This window comes from Scardinius erythrophthalmus (genome assembly GCF_964197995.2).
Source record: "Scardinius erythrophthalmus genome assembly, chromosome: 5".
Lineage (NCBI taxonomy): Eukaryota > Metazoa > Chordata > Actinopteri > Cypriniformes > Leuciscidae > Scardinius > Scardinius erythrophthalmus.
Genome location: NC_138225.1, coordinates 842144 through 869158, shown reverse-complemented (window position 1 = coordinate 869158; position 27015 = coordinate 842144). Strand labels below are relative to the sequence as shown.

Genomic DNA, 27015 nt, shown 5'->3' with positions numbered 1-27015 from the left:
AACAGAAACACCCTCACAACGCCCTAGAAACCATCTAGCAACACCTTCACAACGCCCTAGAAACCACCTAGAAACACCCTCACAACGCCCTAGAAACCATCTAGCAACACCCTCATAACGACCCTAGAAACCACCTAGCAACACCCTCACAACACCCTAGAAACCACCTAGCAACACCTTCACAACGCCCTAGAAACCACCTAGAAACACCCTCACTACGCCCTAGAAACCACCTAGAAACACCCTCACAACGCCCTAGAAACCATCTAGCAACACCTTCACAACGCCCTAGAAACCACCTAGAAACACCCTCACAATGCCCTAGAAACCATCTAGTAACACCTTCACAACGCCCTAGAAACCACCTAGAAACACCCTCACAATGCCCTAGAAACCATCTAGCAACACCTTCACAACGCCCTAGAAATCACCTAGAAACACCCTCACAACGCCCTAGAAACCACCTAGAAACACCCTCACAACGCCCTAGAAACCATCTATCAACACCTTCACAACGCCCTAGAAACCACCTAGAAACACCCTCACAATGCCCTAGAAATCACCTAGAAACACCCTCACAACGCCCTAGAAACCACCTAGAAACACCCTCACAATGCCCTAGAAACCATCTAGTAACACCTTCACAACGCCCTAGAAACCACCTAGAAACACCCTCATGCCCTAGAAATCACCTAGAAACACCCTCACAACACCCTAGAAACCACCTAGAAACACCCTCACAACGCCCTAGAAACCATCTATCAACACCTTCACAATAACTTATCAACCACCTAGAAACACCTTCACAACACCCTAGAAACCATCTAGCAACACCCTCACAACGCCCTAGAAACCACCTAGAAACACCCTCATGCCCTAGAAATCACCTAGAAACACCCTCACAACACCCTAGAAACCACCTAGAAACACCCTCACAACGCCCTAGAAACCATCTATCAACACCTTCACAATAACTTATCAACCACCTAGAAACACCTTCACAACACCCTAGAAACCACCTAGAAACACCCTCACAACGCCCTAGAAACCATCTATCAACACCTTCACAATAACTTATCAACCACCTAGAAACACCCTCACAACACCTTATCAACCACCTAGAAACACCCTCACAATGCCTTAGCAACCACCCAGAAACACCCTCACAATGCCCTAGCAACACCCTCACAACGTCTTATCAACCACCTAGAAACACCCTTACAATGCCCTAGAAACCATCTATCAACACCTTCACAACACCTTATCAACCACCTAGAAACACCTTCACAACACCCTAGAAACCATCTAGCAACACCTTCACAACGCCCTAGAAATCACCTAGAAACACCTTCACAAGCCCTAGAAACCACCTAGAAACACCCTCACAACGCCCTAGAAACCATCTATCAACACCTTCACAATAACTTATCAACCACCTAGAAACACCCTCACAACACCTTATCAACCACCTAGAAACACCCTCACAATGCCTTAGCAACCACCCAGAAACACCCTCACAATGCCCTAGCAACACCCTCACAACGTCTTATCAACCACCTAGAAACACCCTTACAATGCCCTAGAAACCATCTAGCAACACCCTCACAACACCTTATCAACCACCTAGCAACACCCTCACAATGTCTTAGCAACCACCTAGCAACATCCTCACAATGCCCTAGAAACACCCTCACAACATCTTAGCAACACCCTTTATTTTTAATTAAAATACAGTTGAAATAAAATAAGATATGAGTATCAGATGAAAACTTTGAAGTTTGTAGTTATCATCAAATATGAACATTTTATACATTGTTTTGATGAATAATTTGAATCAGTATTCTCCTGAGATGTGTTTAATCAGTAGAGTAATGTTGAGTTCAGTTCAGTTCAGTTCTGTGACTCGTGAATCGCTCTTTAATGTTGATCCAGCAGCACAACAAAGGTGCGACACACACATCAGAGACACGAACACACACACACACACAGCTCACACCTCTGTCGGCCCACCGGTGCAGCTCGAGGCTTTGTTGGCAGTAAATTAGCGAAAGGTGTCAGTGAGGTGTGTGAGAATACACTGCATCTGACACACATCCACTTTCAACTCAGAGGATCAGGAAACAGCAGCATCCCGAAGCTCTGAGAACAAACCTCACGTTTTCCAGCAGGAGCTTCTGTTCAACCACGACTCCACGAGACTGAGATTCTCAAACAGGCCTGAGATCATTCCTGCAGTGGAACCTGATGCACCTAAAGTGTAAAATACATGTGAAGGCGTTGATAAAACCACCTGCTGATCCTGGGTCAGATTCATCACAAACACACAGCAGAACATACTGTAACAGGAACAGCAAGTTCTCACCACTTACTTTTCTTTTGCAACAGAGAAAATCTATGATTGAAGTTGAGAGAAATATATTTTGAAAAATATAGTGAAACATCAAAACCTAGTTGGACTACTAAGGCAAGACAACACCACTGCACATCATGTTGTTCCTCAGTATTTCTCTCGTTTTCCAGTACAAACATCTAAACATTTCCCTTTGAGCTCAGATTATTTTTCTGACTTCATTGGCAGATATTAGTTCTTGTTTTAAGCACAAACTCACTAATTTTTTAGAAAATATTGTATGTCATATTTCTTCTCCAGTAAATGTATTTTGATTTAAAGGGATACTCCACTTTTTTTGGAAATAGGCTCATTTTACAACTCCCCCAGAGTTAAACAGTTGAGTTTTACCGTTTTCGAATCCATTCAGCTGAGTTTCTGATATTTAGAAGAATATCAGTAACCAGACAGTTTCTGGTCTCACTGACTGAAGTAGGACTCTGGGGGAGTTGTAAAATGAGCCTATTTCCAAAAAAAGTGGAGTATCCCTTTAAGAATGTTTGGATATTTGTGCTATAAAACAAAACAAACGGATAGAGTGAAACAGATCTCACCATACTTTTCCTAAGTTGATTAATCACAGTACATTAAGATGTTAAACTTGTATTACACGTTTTCTTTAAAAATGCATGATCTAATTAAATATGCACTAATTTGCATTCATTTCTAACAGAAATCTGAACTCTGGATGAAGCCAGGTTTAAAATTCTCGTTTGATTTGTTGACATTTTAAATGTTTTTCCAGAGGAGATTCTGGATTTCTCTTTTTATCTCGGCATAAATAATAATGTAAAAAAATAAAATAAAATGTTTTTAGGTATAAAATGTTGTATAAATCAGGCAAATTATATATGAACAAACCTTCAGAATATAGATATGAATAAAACTGTAAAGTTTGGTGTGTGTGAAGCTGCTGAAGTGGAGATTTCTGACTTACAAACATTGAGACTGAACTACTGACGCACAGTGTTCGGGGAAATGCAAGTTACATAATCAGATTACATTTTCAAGTAACTAGTAAAGTAACACATTACTTTAAAATTTGACATTACTGACATAATTAATAAACATTACTTTCCACAAAAGTAACTAAGTAATGCAATTAGTTACTGTTTTAGGGATTAACGTAGGATTGTAACACATTACTTTCCAAAAAGTAACTTAGTAATGCAAATAGTTACTTTTTTATAGAGTAACATAATATTGTAACACATCACTTTCCAAAAAGTAACTTAGCAACGTGAATAGTTACTTTTTAGGGAGTAACGCAATTTTGTAACATTACTTTTTTCACAAAAGTAACTAACACAATTAGTTATTTTTAAAGGGAGTAAATGAATACTGTGACATTACTTTCCACAAAAGTAACTAAGTAACGCAAATAGAGACTTTTTAGGGAGTAACGTAATATTGTAGCATTACTTTCCACAAATTAACATAGTAACGCAAATAGTAATTTTTTTTAGGGAGTAATGCAATATTGTAACATACTTTCCACAAAAGTAATGTGTAACACAAATAGTGACTTTTTTTAGGGAGTAACGTAATATTGTAACACATCACTTTCCAAAAAGTAACATAGTAACGCAAATAGTTACTTTTTATAGAGTAACACGATACTGTAACATTACTTTCCACAAAAGTAACTAAGTAACGCAATTAGTTACTTTTTAGGGAGTAACTCAATATTGTAACATTATTTTCCTAAAAGTAACTAAGTAACGCAATTAGTTACTTTACTTAGGGAGTAACTCAATATTGTAACATTATTTTCCAAAAAGTAACTAAGTAACGCAAATAGTTACTTATAGAGTAACGCAATACTGTAACATTACTTTCCACAGAAGTAACTAAGTAACGCAATTAGTTACTTTATTTAGGGAGTAACGCAATATTGTAACACATTACTTTTAAAGGTAACTTTCCCCACTGCAGACACAAATAGATAAAGTGCAACAAAATAAACACTCAAATGTGTAGTTTGGATGTTTTCTTTACAATAGTCTGAAAGAAGACGACGTTAAAGAAGAAAATAGTCCCTGAAACTGAGCAGTGCACGAAAAACAATGCTTTTGCCTGTAGCGTCTTGTCTTCTTATCTCAATATCTGATGTAATATCTCATGAAGCGGCTCAGCGGGTTTTGGATCGGAGCCATTGTGTTCAGGTCCTGCAGGACAGGCGTCTGATGGTCACAGTGTCTTTACACCAGTGAAATCTTCTCCTGTCATGTGAAGCATCTGCTGAAGCATATGTCACACACGGCCTCCATTAATCACAGACATTTACAGGACATCTGCTGTGTGTCGCGCTGGAGCGAGCGCTGCGGGATATACTGGACCAGGACTCATCTCTGACTGCATTAGAGTGTGTGTGTGTGTGTGTGTGTTTGATACGTCCAGCTTCACAACCTACTGACCGTACATGAGGCTGTGATCTTCATCACTGAGGGTTTGCTGGATTCACTTCAGTTCTGAGCGGCTCACAATGACTCCAGATAAACTCACACACCTTTAAAACAAACAACTTTAATTCATTAAACAACTTCATTTGAGCTTGTTCTTCAGCTTTATGAGAAAATGACTCGAGGATTTTTAAGAGTTGACAGACAGACAGATAGAATGATATATAGATGGAATGATAGATAGATAGATAGATAGATAGATAGATAGATAGATAGATAGATAGATAGATAGATAGATAGAGATAGATGGATAGATACATCTGTGCATGTCTGTTGTTGTGCCAGTCAGATTGAGCTTTAACCCTTTCTTGACCTTTCTAAAAGAACAAGTTCTCCTGCTTCTTCTCCTCAGTGAAGCTCGTGGAACATCATGTGACCCGGCTGAAGATCGCACACAAACACAGTTTATTATCAAAGGCTTTATTTATCAAACAAAAAGAATGCACCATTCAAATAACATTTCTATATAAAAAGGAACATTGGACTGTTCTACAGTGCATTACAAAACCAGTAATCGTATACAACGTCCTCATGGTAGAAGGTTCAGCATCGGCTCCTGTCCTTCACACCAGAAACCAGATCTCGTTCTCAATCTCTACTCTAGTTTGGTTAACGACGCTAAAATCGGACAATTTAAGGATGAAGTAAACTACACATAAGAATGATTCCTCCTCCTCTCACATTTTCACGCCAACATTTCCTTCCGATCCTATATTAACACAGCTAATTAGTCCCTCGATGAAGGTGTTTTAATGAACCTTTCAGAGATCGGGTCATTCCTCAACGTTTCTGTCATCATGTGGTCCAAACCCCAGCGTCATAACAGTGGATCACATGACTATATATGAGCTCAAAGAAACTAACTTAATTTGAAGGGAGACAAGATTATTTTTCTGACTCCATTAGTTCTTGTTTTAAACTCAAACATTTTTCATTAATCAAGTCTTAATATCTTCAGTCATTTTGCTTCTTCTCCAGTAAATTTGTGTCTCGATTTAAGAAAGTTTAGATGTTTGTGCTGGAGAACGAGACAGAAAATCTAGAAATAACAGTGGCTTGATTTCTGAAGTCATACGATACTCTGCATTTGACTCAATTTTAGTTCATTAAAATCATAAAGTACTCAGAATACATGAAATCTAGTGTACAGGACATATGAACTGCTGTTATGAGACTTTCTGGAGCTCGACGCTCGTGATCAGTGTGAACAGAAAACAGAAGATTCTGGAGTTTTTCATGGTTTCGAACTTGTTCATTAAAGCAGGAATTGCAAAACCTCCTGTTCTTCCTCAGTGTTTCTGTCTCGTTCTCCAGCTCTAATAGCTAAACATTCTTACATCGAGACACATTTACTGGAGAAGCGACATAACATTCCATGTTTTCTGAGGAATGAGTGAGTTTGGGCGTAAAACAAGAACAAATATCAGCCAATGAGCTCAAAAAATAAAACTTGTTTTCCCTTTGAGTTAAGATGATTTTTCTGAACTCTTCTCGTTTTAAGAACAAACTCACAATTTTTTGGCATTTTAAATGCATTTGAGGTCATTTAGCTTCTTCTCCAGTAAACGCATCTTGATTTAAGATATTAGTGCTGGAGAACGAGACAGAAACACTGAGGAAGAGCAGGAATCTCTGCAGTGAACAGGTTATGAGGGAATGATAGAGTTCAATACAAAATGTTGCTGGATTTCAGACGGAACATTATGGAAAAATCCAAACACTTTTGGCAGGAATGTCGTCGATCACATTTATGACACACACAAAAAACCGTTATAGACAAACAAAGGTGTGTTATGATGCTGACGCAAAAATATCTTCCAATCTTCATCACATCGAAAAACACAGTGAAATCCGTCCCAGAATTCCTTTAGGAATTCCTTATTCTCCAAATGGGTAAATAAAAGCTCTACTGTAGAATTAATCACATAGTGTTCATAAATTACCGTGAAAGGAACACTCTAAATCATATATTAAATATATCGGTAGAAACCCAGTCCGAGACACCAGTCCATCAGTCGCTCTGTACAGTAAAAAACAGCGTCGCTACAGGGAAAATATCAAATGTCGGCATTCGTCTTCTGTCTCGCGGCCTCAGATCAGCGCTAATAAGCACATAGTAAATAAATAAGGTGACAAAATGTGAACAAAAATATAGATATAGGCACATAAAAAAAGTCTCTTTTGCACTTCCACACACATACAACATTTTAAATGCAAAGAGAAAAGAGAGAAATGAAAAGCGTCTGTGTTGAATTGATGAGAGCGTCTCTGCGGATTCATTTCCCAGCGCTGGAACTCGTGGAGAATAAAACACACGATGGGAAATCAAAAGCACGGTCCTGCACATCTGACATTAGAATGATGAACGGAGAGATTCACAAAGAGACGTGACTACAAACTAAAGCAAACCTTGAAAACTCAAACCATGTCCGGTTGGGAACGGTGAATATATAATTCCTCGGCGAGGATTTTGGCAGCAATAGATTGGCGAAGATGTTCAGGAGTTCTCTGAGACATTGAGACGTCAGTCTGGGTTTGGAGAAAGTCCTCAGTAATAATCCCGTCAGAGAAGGGCTTCCATCAGCGGATTAAACTCATGAATCCTGGCGATCCGGAGAGTTTGAGCATCGGCCGTGAAAGTAAACACGTATAAAATCTCAGACATTGTTAGAAAAGAGACGCTTTCCCAGCGGTCCGTGAGAGCTTCGGTGTCCGAGTCTTTTTCCCTTTTTCAGTCCCGTTTCAGGGGTTTCCGGAGCCGAGGAAGAGTATGGGGTTCCTCGCTCCGGGTGTCCGTTCCCCTGTGGTGTGTGTGTGTGTGTGTGTGTGTGTGTGTGTGTGTGTGTGTGTGTGTGTTAAAAGGCTGAACCCGTGATGGCGTTGAGCTGCTTCATCAGACCCTCCAGACTCGCCATCTGTTCACTCAGATCGTCCTGCTCGTACACCTGAAACACACAACGTCACAGTCAAACACTAACAACAACAGCTCTTCTAAATGTATTCATATTTATTCAAATATATATTTTTTATATTTTTATTTATTTTATTATTATTTTTTATTTAATTTTATTTAATTTTATTTAATTTTATTTAATTTTATTTAATTTTATTTAATTAATTTTATTTACTTTTTTTATTTTTTTATTTACCTTTATTTTTTATTTCATTTACTTTTATTTTTTATTACTTAATTTTTTTTATTTTATTTTTTACAGATTTTTATTTATTTTATTATTATTTTTATTTAATTTTATTTACTTTTTTTACCTTTATTTTTTATTTCATTTACTTTTATTTTTTATTACTTATTTTTTATTTTTTTTTACAGATTTTTATTTATTTTATTATTATTTTTATTTTATTTAATTTACTTTTAGTTTTATTTACTTTTAGTTTTATTTTATTTACCTTTATTTTTTATTTCATTTACTTTTATTTTTTATTACTTAATTTTTTATTGTTGTTTTTTTTTTAACAGAGGAACACCTTGCATACAGTTTTTTTCAATTGCTTACACACTAAAATTAGAACTTTCCCACAATTAGCAAAACTTTACACTCAAGGAGCAAAACACCGGCCTAGATTTGCACAACTGTAAGCACATTGTCAACTTCACACTTTTTGCAAAACATTACACACAGTGATTTGCAAAACACTAAACACACTTGTATGCATTTGACACAGAAATTTATCATGATGTCATTTCCTTGCAATTTCAAAGCAAAGGCTTTCAAATGAGCACACCCATGAACCAATTGGTTAAACACAGGCACCAGGTGTGCACACACACTGGTGCTTAATTGTAGACACACCAATCAGGTTAAAGCACTATAAGAAGGCAACAGGTAAGTTCACCTGTCTTCAACAAAAATGGATGGTGTCAGAGGAAGAGGGAGAGTGCGGATGAGAGGGGGAATCCAGAGAGTACCAGGTGGAGGAAGAGGCCAAGGAAGAGGAAGAGGAAGAGGGAGAGGGAGAGGGAGAGGGAGAGGGAGAGGGAGAGGGAGAGGAAGAGGAAGAGGGAGAGGAAGACCTGGAGGAGGGGTAGGACATGCACAAAGAAGAAGACAACCAAATCTGTGTAATGAAATTCGTGCTACAATTGTGGACCATGTAATAAACCACGGACTAACACTGAGGGAGGCTGGATTGAGAGTACAGCCTAACCTAAGCAGGTACACAGTGGCATCAATAGTTCGGACATTTCGTCAAGAGCACAGGTGAGAAACTTCTCTTCAGTCAACAGAAAATCCATTGCTTACTGCATGTACTATATCAACAGTACTGTATATGTACTCTATATTTTGGTACTGTATATATTCCTGTGTATCATTTTACAGTAAGCTGTGTATTTTGTTTGGCCAACATAGGATTGAACGTCGTGAACACCAAGGAGGAAGGGGCCCCATATTCACACAGGAGCAAGAGAGAGAGATCATAAACCTCGTTTTGGCCAATAATGCAATCAGACTTCGAGAAATTCAAGCCCATATTGTCAATGATCACCTAATTTTCAATAATGTCCAACAGGTCTCTCTGTCAACAATAGCCCGTATCCTTAAAAAACACCAAGTTGTGATGAAACAACTGTATAAAGTGCCATTTGAAAGAAATTCAGACAGGGTGAAAGTCCTGCGGCGTGAATATGTGGTGGTACGTTTTGTTCACTGACTGTAGTATTGTGTACTGCACACATAACCTTTTTACTGTACATGTAATTTTACTGTATAGCAGACCTACAGTATACTGATCTACACAATGTGATCTTTTGCTGTATTTCAGAGAGTTTTGCAAATGGATGCGGAGGAAGTCCCACATGAGTTTATTTACATTGATGAGGCTGGATTTAACCTGACAACAGTACGAAGAAGGGGAAGAAACATCATCGGCCACAGGGCTATTGTCAATGTACCAGGGCAACGTGGGGGTAACATTACCCTTTGTGCTGCCATTACACAGAATGGGGTCCTCCACCGCCATGCCAACTTGGGTCCTTACAACACTGAACTCATTCTTACATTTTTAGACAGATTACACAATATCATCACAGCAGCAAACCAAAGGGACCAGATGCAATACATTGTCATCTGGGACAATGTAGCTTTCCATCGTTCTGCTCTGGTCCAAAACTGGTTTCAACAACACCCACAATTCACAGTTCAATACCTACCACCATACTCCCCCTTCCTGAACCCCATCGAGGAGTTCTTCTCAACATGGCGGTGGAAGGTTTATGATCTCCGGCCCTATGTCCAGATGCCCCTCATTCAAGCTATGGAGGAAGCATGTGATCAAATTGAACCAGCATCCATACAAGGGTGGATTCGTCACTCAAAAAGATTCTTCCCACGTTGCCTTGCAAATGAAAATATAGCCTGTGATGTTGACGAAGCCCTGTGGCCAGATCCAGCTAGGCGGAGAGATGTTTAGTTTTTTTTTTTTTTGTTTTTTTTTCGGTACTGAACTGGATATGTAATTTGTTACAGTATTACTGTAAGCTTAGAGTACAATGGTATGTTCAGTAATAATATATGAAAACTGGAAAATGTTTTATGAATATTTGTTCAGTATTGACTGACTTGAGTACATGAAAATAAATTATTTTCATCAGTCTGCACAATTGGTGTCATGTGGTGTTGGTGAATTTATTTTTACACTTTCTGTGTAAATGCTAAAAGTGTTTTAGGTTGAGCACAGGAGTGTTAAACTGATTCAAACAGAGTCAGACCATATGATGGTTGTGTTTATGTTATGACAACAAAATAAGGTTTTTATAAGACATTGTATAGTTTTGACAAAAGTGTTTCATTTTGCAAATGATCTGAGGTGTTGTGCTACTTTGGTGTAGTGTTGTGCTAATTGTGTGAAGGGTTTTGAAAAACCGGGCCCTGTTTTCAAAATTGTGCTTAAGCAATTGAAAAAAACTGTAACAGGAAATAAATAAATAAATAAATAAATAAACAAATAAATAAAAATAAAGAAGAATAACAAAGGTTGCCATACATTCCATATAAAGTAAAGAGATGATCACGTTTTTAATGGTGGGTCTTCCTCGTACCATTCACGGGTTATTGACTTTTTTACTTGTTAACATGAACATATTAATATTTTAAAGAACCTTCTCCACTATAAAAACCTTGGAAAGATTCCATGGATGTTAAAGGTTCTTCATCGATGCCGATAGAGAAGCTTTATTTTCAAGAGTCTATTATAGTTTTTATTAATATCTTGAATTAGTTTTCATTTTTTATGGTAATTATGTCCAATAAGTTAATGCATCTTTATTTGTTAACTGTTCATGTTAGCTCATTAAATAATATTTACAGACACAACTTTTGATTTTAATAATGTATTAGTAAATGCTTTAGAAGTGTTTTTCACTGTTAGTTCATGTTAACTACTGTTAGCAAACAAACGCAACCGTGTTGTAAAGTGTTAGCATTTTAATTTTTAATCTTTAGTTAAAGTTTTAGTAATTCTGATGTGTTTATGTCATTTTATTAAGCAGTGATAAAGTTTGGGATAACAAGATTGATTTAACGCATCCTTGATGAATAAAAGTATCAAATCTCTTTAAAACTTTTATTCATCAAGGACGCATTAAATCGATCAAAAGTGACAGTAAATACATTTATAATGTTACAAAAGATTCTATTTCAAATAAATGCTGTTTTTTTATTTTTTACTTTATATTCATCAAAGAATCCTGAAAAATTAAATATATGACAGTTTACACAAAAATATGAACTGTTTCAACACTGATAATAATCATAAATGTTTCTTGATCATCAAATCATCATATTAGAGTGATTTCTGAAGGATCATGTGACACTGAAGACTGGAGTAATGATGCTGAACATTCAGAGGAATAAATTACACTTTACTAGATATTCACATAGACAACAGTTATTTTAAATTGCAATAATATTTCATAATTTTGAATATGTATCTGATTTAAAACCACATTTGGAAGTGTCTCAGGACGCAGCGTTTCAAGATTCACTCGAAACAAAGAAACTTTTAACATGGTTGAAAGCCAAAAGGTTTGAAAAGGTCAGTGTGATATTGAAAAGTTGAAGCGCTTTATGAGCACACGCATAAGTGCCTGACCTTCAGATCCATCGCAAACAATTAGTGTGGTTATTGCATCAATATCCGCCGCTGTTATTGGTTATCTGTGAACGGAGTGCTCTGAGCTCCATCTATAACATCTATAACATCAGCCTCGTCCTCTGGTCTCCCAGCATCAGTCACGCGGCTGTTAGCGGATCCATCGTCCGGCGCACCAGAAATCCCATCATGAGTCCAGCCAAGGTCACGACCTCAGAGATGGTTCACATCGGGACGACGGAGGGAAAGACTGTTTTAATCGCTCTGACAGATCAAATCTGAGTTTAGACTCACGCAGGGTTAGATCTAACAGCGGCTCGGGGGAAAACGCCTCCAGAACAGATACAAATGCAAAAACTGAGTCATTGATTGCCTCTGAACGAGTTTTTTATTTATTTATTTTTTCATTTATAGTTAAGCGATATCACTCGAGCATGAAACCTGATTCCAGAATATCAGCAAATGGGATATTCACTTTATACAACAGTTCAAGAAACAAGACTTTAATATTAAATTACTTGGGTTTTAAACACAAAAAGTGTCTGTTTTTGCTCTATCTCGCCAATGAAAATAGTTTCAAACAAAGACAGGAGCAGAACTGCGTCTCTGAGTGTTTCGTTCCTGATGAATTCACGTTTTGAATGAATCGGTTGAGCGAATGATTCAATGATCTATTCATAAACTCAAGTCGCTTGCTTCGTTCTTGAATTAATGAGCCATTTTGAATGAATCTGTTGAACGAATGATTCAATGACCTATTGATAAAGTCAAGTCACTTACTTCGTCAATGAATGAACTATTTTGAATGAATCGGTTTAGCGAATGATTCAATGATCTATTGATAAAGTCAAGTCACTTACTTCGTTCTTGAATTAATGAGCCGTTTGAAAGAATCGGTTGAGCAAATGGTTCAATGATCTATTCATAAACTCAAGTCACTTGCTTCGTTCCTGATGAATTCATGTTTTGAATGAATCGGTTGAGTGAATGATTCAATGACCTGTTGATAAAGTCTAGTCACTTGCTTCGTTCTTGAATTAATGAGCCGTTTGAATGAATCTGTTGAACGAATGATTCAATGACCTATTGACAAAGTCAAGTCACTTGCTTCATTCTTGAATCAATGAGTCGTTTGAATGAATCGGTTGAGCGAATGATTCAATGGTCTATTCATAAACTCAAGTTGCTTGCTTTGTTCTCGAATTAATGAGCCCTTTTGAATGAATCTGTTGAAAGAATGATTCAATGACCTATTGATAAAGTCAAGTCACTTACTTCGTTCCTGAATGAACTATTTTGAATGAATCGGTTGAGCGAATGATTCAATGACCTATTGATAAAGTCAAGTCACTTGCTTCGTTCTTGAATCAATGAGTCGTTTGAATGAATCGGTTGAGCGAATGATTCAATGATCTATTCATAAACTCAAGTCGCTTGCTTCGTTCTTGAATTAATGAGCCCTTTTGAATGAATCTGTTGAACGAATGATTCAATGACCTATTGATAAAGTCAAGTCACTTACTTCGTTCCTGAATGAACTATTTTGAATGAATCGGTTGAGCGAATGATTCAATGACCTATTGATAAAGTCAAGTCACTTGCTTCGTTCTTGAATCAATGAGTCGTTTGAATGAATCGGTTGAGCGAATGATTCAATGATCTATTCATAAACTCAAGTCGCTTGCTTCGTTCTTGAATTAATGAGCCCTTTTGAATGAATCTGTTGAACGAATGATTCAATGACCTATTGATAAAGTCAAGTCACTTACTTCGTTCCTGAATGAACTATTTTGAATGAATCGGTTGAGCGAATGATTCAATGACCTATTGATAAAGTCAAGTCACTTGCTTCGTTCTTGAATCAATGAGTCGTTTGAATGAATCGGTTGAGCGAATGATTCAATGATCTATTCATAAACTCAAGTCGCTTGCTTCGTTCTTGAATTAATGAGCCCTTTTGAATGAATCTGTTGAACGAATGATTCAATGACCTATTGATAAAGTCAAGTCACTTACTTCGTTCCTGAATGAACTATTTTGAATGAATCGGTTGAACGAATGATTCAATGACCTATTGATAAAGTCAAGTCACTTACTTCGTCAATGAATGAACAAGCCGTTTTGAATGAATCAGTTTTAGGAATGATTAGGACTCACTAAGACAGGGACTTATTTAATATTTTTTTTCATTAAATATAATTTTTTTTCCCCATCATTTCATATTTCTATATTTCAAATTCATGTGATGTTTTATTATTTTGGCTTACACTTTCTTCAAAGTTATTCAGCAAAAACACAAAACTTAATTTTCCTGTCAGTCTCTAATCTTCTGGCATGATTTTTCCATAACAAAACAAAACACATCATGCTCCACAAACCAAACGTGTCTCTGCTGAATATTAAATATGCTATTTAAATATTGATAGTTTTTCAGTTATTATGTACAGTATCCCTATGACTAACAAGGAATCCCTGTTTTAGGGGAATGCACTTTGTGTACGGTTAAACACTGTACAGCTCACACACACACACACACACACACACACACACACACACACACACACACACAGTATTAACGGTCAACATCGCCTCATCGGGCCGGTGAAGCGTCCGATCCCTGTCAGTTTGTTTATTTGCTTCATCTCTGATGGGAAAAGGCCATTCCAATTAAACAGATATGTGTCTGGATAAATTCTCCTGACCTTTCCGTGTCTGCGCTCGCCCGAACTCTCTCTCTCTCTCTCTCTCTCTCTCTCTCTGTCCTCATCAACGAATCAAACACACACTCGCAGACTTTCTCTTCTTACTCTCTCAGTCTTATCTCTTCAATGATTCACAATGAAGACGCCACGTTTTCCTCAAATCCTCAGGAAATATTAATGATTCAGAGGCAGGGATTCTGTTTTGAATCACAGATCCTTCAATCGTTCTTTCAGAGACGGAAAGTGAGTCAAATCGTTGCTTGAGGTTTAAATGAGAAGATTCTCGTTAGTGATAAACAGTTATTAAAGCTTTCGGCTTACGGACGTGATTTAGAGCGACTCCTGGAGAGAGACTGAAAGCCAGTGGAAGGATCAGGTGGATATTTCAGTTTCTCTATTTTATTTAGATAAACTGATGTTGACTCTTAAATCCCCAGAATCGATCTTTTAGTCTGAGCTGTTTTCAGATTTAACGTCACTAAACATCATCTGCCATCCAATAATCATATGGTGAATCACATGATATGAAACAAAGTGTCAGATTTCAAACCCTGTCAGTTTCATCAGTAAATTCAGTCAGTATAGCCTGGCAAGCCAGACCTACATCAAGATGTTTGACTCCATAGTCACGGCTCAATCCGAGGGCGGGATAACGGCTGTCTTTCAAATTCCCTCCGCACGCAATAGGACAGCGCTTCAACCAATCAGAGCGTTTTCCCAACAGCGGAGATTAGTTGATAGATTCAACTTTTGCCATATCTGGCCGGCAAAACTACGAACACATCTTCCTTTTTTTAAGAATGACTTCAGTGCCGTTCTTTGGAGGACTTGGAGTTAAGTTTTTCTTTGAGAAAAGAGCAGAGTCGCGGCCAAAGCCGATTGGAAAGACCGCTGTTCGTCATCGGCCATTCTTTGTTTTCAAGTAGCAGGGAACCGTCACAACTCTGGCGTCATTATGTTAAGCCCGCCCCGCCTACTCTATACACGACGTGATTGGCCTGACCCAATTTAGGTTTTTGCAGCTGGAAAGTCAATGGAGAGTTGCTAGACTACCCTGGCTGCTAAATACATTTTGTATATTAAACACATACTACAGTCAGTATGTTTATATTTAAAAAATTAATTTGGAGCAGAAACATTATGTCATTAAAAAGTTATTTATTTTATATGCAAGTTAAATGTTTGTAGTCAAAGTAGTCATCTTAACCTGCAATATTGTATGTTTTTTTTCTGTACTGTACCAATATATTTCTAAATGAATCAAATGAGAACTGAATCAAATCGCAAGCTTGTGAATCGGAATCGAATGGTGAAATCTGTGTTAAAGCCAAACGATCAGGATATCAGACATGATGGATATGCACTGTGAAATATTATCGTGATTTTAATGGTAAAAGACTGTAAAAATGCTACGGTGTAAAAACTGTGATAGATCTAACCGCACATTTAATGTAATTTTACAGTAAAATACTGTTAAATTTGCAGTTTTTGGAAGGGAAAAAGAACAAGTTATTGTATAATTTACAGTGAAAAACCGTAAATGTTCATTCCCACAATTCCCTGCGTGACACTTCACATCTGATGTATTTTTGTTGAAATAAATGTTTCTTCATAGTCTTTTCTAATCAGTGATGTACATTAGGGTTTTATGTTACATTTAATGTTGTTAAATTAGTGTTTATATCATTTTTACACTGTCGTGTGTGTTTAGTGTGTGTGTGAATGACACTGTGCAGCTTCTGTATATTAGTATTAACTCTCTTGTGGAAAAGCTGCTTGTGACGAGCTTTGATTGATCATGTGACTCTCATCTCCACTGTGATTGGTGGATGTCAGTGAATTACAATAGTACAAAACAGATATTATAATACTTTATTAGGTCGGTAAGTTCTCATTATATCAGATAGTGAAATACGTTTTTTTTACTGTAACATTTTGTGAAGTCTGTAAAACCTAAAATGTTGTTACCGTATTTTTTTTTACAGTACATTCTGGTTGCTGGTATTTTACCGTAATTTTAACAGAATTGTTTTTACAGCGCAGGTAACTCACGCTCGCCGGGTCGTCGGCTTGCTTCGGCCCATCTTCGGTGGATTCGGGAGCGGTCGGCACGGAAACGGGCAGTAACGGCGATCGGGCCTTCCCAGCCTGCCCTAGCGACGCCGTCTTCACCTGTGGTTTGGGTAAACTCCCACCTGTGAGCAGACACAACATCATCATAACTCATGCATCTGTCCATTATTACTGAAAATCAGCTTTATATACATTTACATTTATAACACTACGGTCTTCAGGATCTTCATGTATTCTATTTTATAGTGCCTTTCCAAAACTCAAGGTTGCTTTATTAAGCTGGATAAAAAAAAAAAAAAAAAAAAAAAAAAAGAAATAAAAATTTAATAAATAAATAAATAAATAAATAAATAAATAAATAAAATAGTTAATGCATTTCCTGTATGGGAATTGAACACATGACTAGTTTGCAATATCATCAGCATAATGAACTGTTTCTGCACAGCTAAAATAACTGGAGGCGATTGACACTGGAAACCTCACACAGTCATGTTACAGATGACCGCGCCACAAAACTGAGCCTCTAGAATATCACAAAACCCCTTAAAGACATTGATGTGCAGAAACGCAGACGCCAGAGGAGCTTGTTAGCATTCTCACGGTAATAACGGCTCAATCTTTCTCTGATATGGATTTCCAGTCAACTGTAAAGCAATTTATGGCCGGTGTTCGTGCTGAGGCTTCTGGCACTCGCCGACTCCAGAACGCTTCTGTTAATCACTTTCAACTCAACTTTCAATTTGGCAGTGATGCAAATATCCACGAAAATCCACATTTTGCACTGGCCTGAACCAGACTGAGACTGCACTGCAAACAATGCTTTTCTTACTCAGTGTTTTTGTCTGGTTTCCAGTCCAAGTAGTAAAATGCCATAAGATATTATGCTTATGTTTTTGCTTAAAAAAAGCAAAATGATCTGCCAATGAGGTCAGAAAAATAATTATGTTTCTGTTTGAATTAACATTATTTCTGACCCCATTGGCAGATCATTTTGCTTTTTTTAAGCAACAACTTGATTTATTACCGTAGAATACAAGACCTAGGACCCTATTTTAACGATCTGAAACGCAAGTATCAAGCGTGAAACGCAATGATTATTTGGGTAAATGTGTAAGCTAGATTTATGCCTATTTTTCACATCTTCATGGACACAATAATGATTTCCCTCGTGTGTTAATAGTTTTCCTTGTAATAATGTATGGGTTTCTAAAAATGAGAACTGCTGCATCTGTGTAGATGAGAGAAGCAAAGTGTGTGTGTGTTGTGCTCACGCTACATTATGGCCAAGCATGCGCCCTTAAAATAGCCTCTGAATAACATGTGCAACGCGCCACTGACTTTAGACGAGGGTTTCTCCTGGTCAGAGGCGGAATTGTTTTCTGAAACTGCAAAATAGCACCAGGGAACGTTTGCGCCGGAACACGCCTCCTCTTTTCCCTGAACCGCCCCCGGGAGCGCAAGTTCATTCCCTAATTTACCGACGTGCGTCTGTGGAGGGAAGAGTCCGCTGTGCGCGGGTGAGAAATAGGAATGACACATGCGTCGCTGTACAAAGTCAATTGCGCTGGGTGTGAGATAGAGCCCTTAATATCTTATGGCATTTTACTACTTAGGTAAATGCATCTTGATTTAAGAATGTTTAGATATTTGGACTGGAAACCAGTCATAAACACTGAGCGAGAACAGCATGTTCTGCAGTGTGTGTGTGTGTGTGTGTGTGTGTGTGTGTGTGTGAGCGCTTTAGGCTGGTTTGGGTCAGGGATATCATGGTTGTTCTTGTCCATCAGCCAGAGATGTTTAACGCTCGTTAACCGTCAGATCAGGAGACAGAGAGCCGAAGCACGTTCATTCACACTTAAACACACGCACTCTCATAGAGACACGAAGACGACCCCCCGAAACATGCGTCAGAGATCTTCATAACCTGTGTCAGATGAAGCTGAATCCGGCACAGACGGCCTCGTTCAGCGGGAATGAGTGTTAGATTGAGGAACACATCAGAGAACTCACAGAGGAGTCGCATAAAACCATCAGAAACACGTCTGGGTCACAGTTCAGCCCACAGACACAGACAACACCTTTCTTTCGCATGAAGAAAATGATGTTATTCAGACTGTGAAGTGTTTATACTGGTAGCATTTGTAGATTTGCCATGCGGATTTAAATAAACAAAACGTTGTACATTGTAACAATGAGAAATATGACTAAGCCTCAAACATTCAGATGAACACAGCAATAACAATTATTTCAATTGTCATGAAAATAATGATGCATTATTCAAATAGTAAAGTATTTATACATCATGCATGGTTGTGTTTGCTGTTCTGCATATTTAAATAAACAACAAAACATTGATTGTCCTATAACAATGAGAAATATAACTGAGAATGAGAATTTAAGCATTATTTGTCAGTAAATGTGTTTAATTGTCATGGAAATCAAACTGGGCCTAAAATAACCTTCATTTTCTTCATGCAAAATATAATATTTTCTTTGTTTTGATGAGGTTCGTCCTCTACCGTTCCCAAGTCAACACTCTCTCTGCTCTTCTCGTCTTAATATCTGGACAGATCGTGTCTCTCAGTGGAGGACGTGCGTGTGTGTGTGTGTGTGTGTGTGTGTGTGTGTGTGTGTGTGTGTGAAATGGCTGGATGGTTCAGGTTTGTCTGCCACACGACTCCTCACATCACCGACACCGCTGTAAAAACTCCATCAACCCTGAGCGCCGTTTAACTCGTCCCGTTTCTCTCCACGGGTTTATTCCTCAATCTCTTCTTCACTGATGCTTAGAGACGCCTCGTCACAGGATTGTAATGCATTCTGGGAAAAAACACTGCAAAAAATGATGTTCTTCCTCAAAATTAAGAACATTTTAAAATCAAGAGACATTTACTGGAGAAGCAAAAGGACTGAAGATATGAAAACAGTTTTAAGTTTGTATTTAAAACAGGAACGAATGTCTGACACTTAATTCAAAGGGAAAACAAGATTAAGAAACAGACATTAGTTCTTCTTTTAAGCACAAACTCACTTTATTTAGTATTAATATCTTCAGTCAATTTGCTTCTTCTCCAGTAAATGTGTCTTGATTTAAGAATGTTTAGATATTTGTGCTGGAGAACGAGACAGAAACACTGAGGAAGAACATCATTTTTTGGCAGTAATATTGTTTTTATGAAGCATTATACTTGTGTTTTCACCATAAGTTTCACCATAAAGCAAAACCTACAGAAGCATCATAGCAACTGACCAAGAAAATATAAACTAACTGAAAAAAAAAAGTCTTTCTCGGTTTTCCAGTACGGATATCAAGATATATTTACTGGAGAAGAAAAATGAAGATATTACATTTCTGAAAAAATGCATCAAAATTGCATCAAAATCAAGTTCTTGTTTTAAACTCAAACTCACTTTATTTTGATGCATTTTTCATAAAACAAGATTTAATATCTTAAGTCATTTTGCTTCTCCAGTAAATGTGTCTTGTTTAAGAATGTTGAGATGTTTGTGCTGGAGAACGAGACAGAAACACTGAGGAAGAACATGTTTTTTGCAGGGTGAAGAGAAAGTGAATTCATTGTCTGGACTCTTCAGTTGAAAGAGACTGTGTTTCTGTGGAAAAGTGCAGGACTGAGATGAAGTCTAATCGATTGATCGTCTCTCTCGGGGAAGATGGAAATGGCTTTAAATATTTCTTTAAAAGACGGATGAGCTCTTCTGAAACAAGAGGAACAAAAGCCCGGAGTGTGTGAAGTAAATATAAACCCGACAGCATCTGAAACGCTGGAGTCTCCTGAGACACTAAAGCTTTATTTCATGTGTTTGTGTTGCGAGAGTCGATGCACGTCTGCGGCTTCACCCAGAGCTGATTTACACTCGGCTCCTTGTCAACAATTAATTAACATCAGTAACTCAAAGCATTAGTAATACAACACAACCCGATAACACACTAACTGGAGCTTTTACTCGATCAGTCATAATTCACAACCTCGGGGAGAAGATACATTTCAAGCTTCAAACAAATGATTAGTTTTCCAAAGAAACCTTTTAAAATGTGTTTCAGGCACAGCAATGGAGGAGAGACAGAACGACAGAACGACAGTCTGATCAGAAAGACTTCCAGAGAAGTAGATAGATAGATAGATAGATAGATAGATAGATAGATAGATAGACAGACAGACAGACAGACAGACAGACAGACAGACAGACAGACAGACAGACAGACAGATAGATAGACTGATCTACTGTCTCTCCTATCAGACTCAGATTGAGTTTTCCTCGATGGATTTCAGGGAGAATCTTTTAATCAGATTCCTGGAATGTTCCATTTGCCCTCGCTGCAGGATCCTGTAAACGGGTCCTTGTGGAGAACCTGAGAGTCCGTTCAGACTCTGTGCTCGAGCGTAATGGAAAAGTGTCTAGAGCGACGGGTGTTCGGAGACCCACATCCACAAAACGGTTTGAGCAAAACCAATTATATCTTAACTCCGGGGGAAAGAAGTCTTCAACATCCCAGACCGAACACCCAGAAGAGCCTGAGATCTCCTGAGGAACGAGAAGCCCGGAGCATCTGCGTCTCAGAGAGTTTCACATCCGTATGAAGATGCAATCGATGAACATTACAACCACCGATGGGAAACCACACACACACACACACACACACCAAGCGCTTTCTTCACTGTCTGATTTCACACCGAGAGACTCGCTTCTCCGTCTCGATCATCTCTCCTCTGGCTACAGACTCAAACACCCACGAGATCCCTGTTCGCTCCTTAGAATAAACTGAATAAACCCCAACATTACTAAGAATAAAATGATATTTTCTTCTTCTTTTCAAAATGGAATATTCTTGTGTTTTTTTGTGGAATATTGCAGTTTATTCTAAATGACTGCAGATCATTGTTTTAGATAGATAGATACTGAAGTTTATTCTAAATGATTGCAGATCCTTGTTTCAAACTAATGTTCCTGGTAATCTTGAATCAGAATCAGTTCCTCTTGCAGCGTCTCTTCTCTTCTCTGATGATGTGGGCAGGGGAACCTGTCACTCACATGAGATCAGCCAATAGCAAACCACAACCATCCAACCATCCAATCAATTCCCCATAGACACAATTAAGCCCCGCCCACATTTGTAATCTGATTATGCAATGTATGTTTCTTGAAATGCGTTACTTTACTCGTTACATCAAAAAGTAATCTGATTACGTAATGCACATTACTTATTATCCATTACTTGTTACATCAAAAAAGTAATCTGATTATAAAATGCCAGTTACTTGAAATGTGTTACTCGTTACATCAAAAAGTAATCTGATTATGTAATGCATGTTACTTAATATGTTACTTGTTACATCAAAAAAGTAATCTGATTACATAATGCACATTACTTATTATGCGTTACTTGTTACATCAAAAAGTAATCTGATTACATAATGCACATTACTTATTATGCGTTACTTGTTACATCAAAAAGTAATCTGATTGCAAAATGCCAGTTACTTGAAATGCGTTACTCGTTATATCAAAAAGTAATCTGATTACAAAATGCCAGTTACTTGAAATGCGTTACTCGTTACATCAAAAAGTAATCTGATTACAAAATGCCAGTTACTTGAAATGCGTTACTCGTTACATCAAAAAGTAATCTGATTACGAAATGCCAGTTACTTAAAATGTGTTACTTTACTCGTTACATCAAAAAGTAATCTGATTATGTAATGCATGTTACTTGAAATGCGTTACTTTACTGGTTACATCAAAAAGTAATCTGATTACAAAATGCCAGTTACTTAAAATGTGTTACTTGTTACATCAAAAAGTAATCTGATTACAAAATGCCAGTTACTTGAAATGCGTTACTCGTTACATCAAAAAGTAATCTGATTACAAAATGCCAGTTACTTGAAATGCGTTACTCGTTACATCAAAAAGTAATCTGATTACAAAATGCCAGTTACTTGAAATGCGTTACTCGTTACATCAAAAAGTAATCTGATTACGAAATGCCAGTTACTTAAAATGTGTTACTTTACTCGTTACATCAAAAAGTAATCTGATTATGTAATGCATGTTACTTGAAATGCGTTACTTTACTGGTTACATCAAAAAGTAATCTGATTATGTAATGCATGTTACTTGAAATGCGTTACTTTACTGGTTACATCAAAAAGTAATCTGATTACAAAATGCCAGTTACTTAAAATGTGTTACTTGTTACATCAAAAAGTAATCTGATTACGAAATGCCAGTTACTTAAAATGTGTTACTTTACTCGTTACATCAAAAAGTAATCTGATTACAAAATGCCAGTTACTTGAAATGCGTTACTCGTTACATCAAAAAGTAATCTGATTACAAAATGCCAGTTACTTGAAATGCGTTACTCGTTACATCAAAAAGTAATCTGATTACAAAATGCCAGTTACTTGAAATGCGTTACTCGTTACATCAAAAAGTAATCTGATTACGAAATGCCAGTTACTTAAAATGTGTTACTTTACTCGTTACATCAAAAAGTAATCTGATTATGTAATGCATGTTACTTGAAATGCGTTACTTTACTGGTTACATCAAAAAGTAATCTGATTATGTAATGCATGTTACTTGAAATGCGTTACTTTACTGGTTACATCAAAAAGTAATCTGATTACAAAATGCCAGTTACTTGAAATGCGTTACTCGTTACATCAAAAAGTAATCTGATTACGAAATGCCAGTTACTTAAAATGTGTTACTTTACTCGTTACATCAAAAAGTAATCTGATTATGTAATGCATGTTACTTGAAATGCGTTACTTTACTGGTTACATCAAAAAGTAATCTGATTATGTAATGCATGTTACTTGAAATGCGTTACTTTACTGGTTACATCAAAAAGTAATCTGATTACGAAATGCCAGTTACTTAAAATGTGTTACTTTACTCGTTACATCAAAAAGTAATCTGATTATGTAATGCATGTTACTTGAAATGCGTTACTTTACTGGTTACATCAAAAAGTAATCTGATTATGTAATGCATGTTACTTGAAATGCGTTACTTTACTGGTTACATCAAAAAGTAATCTGATTACGAAATGCCAGTTACTTAAAATGTGTTACTTTACTCGTTACATCAAAAAGTAATCTGATTATGTAATGCATGTTACTTGAAATGCGTTACTTTACTGGTTACATCAAAAAGTAATCTGATTATGTAATGCATGTTACTTGAAATGCGTTACTTTACTGGTTACATCAAAAAGTAATCTGATTACAAAATGCCAGTTACTTGAAATGCGTTACTCATTACATCAAAAAGTAATCTGATTACAAAATGCCAGTTACTTGAAATGCGTTACTCGTTACATCAAAAAGTAATCTGATTACGAAATGCCAGTTACTTAAAATGTGTTACTTTACTCGTTACATCAAAAAGTAATCTGATTATGTAATGCATGTTACTTGAAATGCGTTACTTTACTGGTTACATCAAAAAGTAATCTGATTATGTAATGCATGTTACTTGAAATGCGTTACTTTACTGGTTACATCAAAAAGTAATCTGATTACGAAATGCCAGTTACTTAAAATGTGTTACTTTACTCGTTACATCAAAAAGTAATCTGATTATGTAATGCATGTTACTTGAAATGCGTTACTTTACTGGTTACATCAAAAAGTAATCTGATTACAAAATGCCAGTTACTTAAAATGTGTTACTTGTTACATCAAAAAGTAATCTGATTACAAAATGCCAGTTACTTGAAATGCGTTACTCGTTACATCAAAAAGTAATCTGATTACAAAATGCCAGTTACTTGAAATGCGTTACTCGTTACATCAAAAAGTAATCTGATTACAAAATGCCAGTTACTTGAAATGCGTTACTCGTTACATCAAAAAGTAATCTGATTACGAAATGCCAGTTACTTAAAATGTGTTACTTTACTCGTTACATCAAAAAGTAATCTGATTATGTAATGCATGTTACTTGAAATGCGTTACTTTACTGGTTACATCAAAAAGTAATCTGATTATGTAATGCATGTTACTTGAAATGCGTTACTTTACTGGTTACATCAAAAAGTAATCTGATTACGAAATGCCAGTTACTTAAAATGTGTTACTTTACTCGTTACATCAAAAAGTAATCTGATTATGTAATGCATGTTACTTAAAATGCTTTACTTGTTACATCAAAAAAGTAATCTGATTACGAAATGCACGTTACTTAATATGCATTACATTACTCGTTATATCAAAAAAGCAATCTTAGTAGACACGTTGTAGACACATTTGCAGCGCTTAGACAGTAAAGGGTCATGAATACAACAACTAGATCGCTTTAATTTACTTGCTTTTCTCTTTTATTATACTTCCCTTTCATGCTGAAGATTCTCTTGAACTAGCACAAGCTGCTCTGAATCTGAACGGCTGATATTCACCTGTGATGGGGTTGTAGACCTTGGGTTCGATGGTCCCCATGGGAGGAGGCAGGAGTGTGTTGGTGAAGCTGCGCAGCGGGTGTGTGGGTCGAACACATGCGGTCGGGATTGTTCTGCTGGGAATCTCTTCGGGCCCCGGCGGCTCCGACTGGGCCGTGGGAATCAGCGTCTGCTGTTGCTGAGGAGCCATTGGAGGAGCGCCCTCTGCTGCCATCGCTGAGAAACACACACACACACACACACATCAGCAGAACGCTTGGAATGCAGAGCTCAACTCGTCTACATAACGGCTGATGAGTTTTGGTTTCTTGCCACTGTTGCTTTGGCTTTTGGCTTGCTTAGTTGGGGACATTTAATATTCAACAATATTATTGATCTGCCTTACTTAAGGTGGACGATGATGCAATTTTCTTCTAGAAACAAACTTTGTTTGTATTATTTTCATGTTATCACTGTGAATCCGCTTTCATACAATCTGTATTGTAAAAAGCGCTGTATAAATAAAGGTGACTTGACTTGGGGAAAACACACACACACACACACACACACACACACACACACACACACACACACACACACACACACACACACACACACACACACACACACACACGCACATCAGGCGAATGCTTGGGGAAAACACACACACACACACACACACACACACACACACACACACACACACACACACACAAACACACACATAAGCAGAAGGCTTGGGGAAAACACACACACACATACACACACACACACACACACACACACATCAGGCGAATGCTTGGGGAAAACACACACACACACACACACACACACACACACACACACACACAAACACACACATAAGCAGAAGGCTTGGGGAAAACACACACACACATACACACATCAGGCGAATGCTTGGGGAAAACACACACACACACACACACACACACACACACACACACACACACACACACACACACACACACACACACACACACACACATCAGGCGAATGCTTGGGGAAAACACACACACACACACACACACACACACACACACACACACACACACACACACACACACACACACACACACACACACACACACACACACACACACACACACACACACACACACATCAGGCGAATGCTTGGGGAAAACACACACACACACATCAGACGAAAAGCTCAACTTCATGCAAATGAGAGGCATAAACAGCAGCCACACTGCAAAAAGTCCTTTTCATACTTATAATATATTTGTCTTGTTTCCAGTCAAAATATCAAAAAATTCTTAAATCAAGATGATTTTACTAAAGTAGTAAAATGGGAAAGCTCAACTTTATGCAAATGAAAGGCATAAATGCTACATTTTTCTAAATGTCATAATTATTTGTTGACAAACAAGTATTCATTACTTCAATGAGCTCGTTGTTTCTGCATTATTGCATTGTTTAAATTAAGAGCTCAGTGAGTTTTACCTCAAAGCAAATAAATAATAATTTGGGGTTCAAGTCAAGCCTTTATTTATACAGTGCTTTTACAATACAGATTGTTTCAAAGCTTTAGTTTACATATATATCTAGCTGCTCTGGAGAAAATTAATATTCAGTATTAGAATCGATTTGAGTGATGAGAACATAATTTGATTGAAATTGAGGAATCTTGTAAGATTGACAGTTATTGAATTAATAATTCAAATGTAGTTTGCACGATGGCACAGACCGTGGCTCATTAAAGTATGTGCACTTTGGTCATTTGGAAACAAAAGTTGTATTTTTCCAGCTGTAATCATGCAAATACATGTTGATCGTGTGTTAACTGAAGTCAGCGTGACCCAGACCTCCGGCGCTCGGATCTCATCACGCCAGAGT

At 37.3% G+C, this 27015-nt stretch overlaps 1 protein-coding gene across 1 annotated transcript in view; it reads right to left on the bottom strand.

Annotated features, from left to right (window-relative positions):
* Positions 1-5261: 5261 nt before the first annotated feature.
* The window catches only part of dcc (DCC netrin 1 receptor), a 294705-nt gene continuing 272951 nt past the window's right edge, over positions 5262-27015 (bottom strand). The window contains exons 27-29 of the mRNA XM_081365686.1: positions 25165-25380; positions 16716-16858; positions 5262-7796 (exon numbers count right to left, since the gene is read on the bottom strand). Of these exons, the coding sequence (XP_081221812.1) occupies positions 7707-7796; positions 16716-16858; positions 25165-25380 (449 nt within the window). The 3' untranslated portion in view covers positions 5262-7706. The remainder of the gene's footprint in view (positions 7797-16715; positions 16859-25164; positions 25381-27015) is intronic.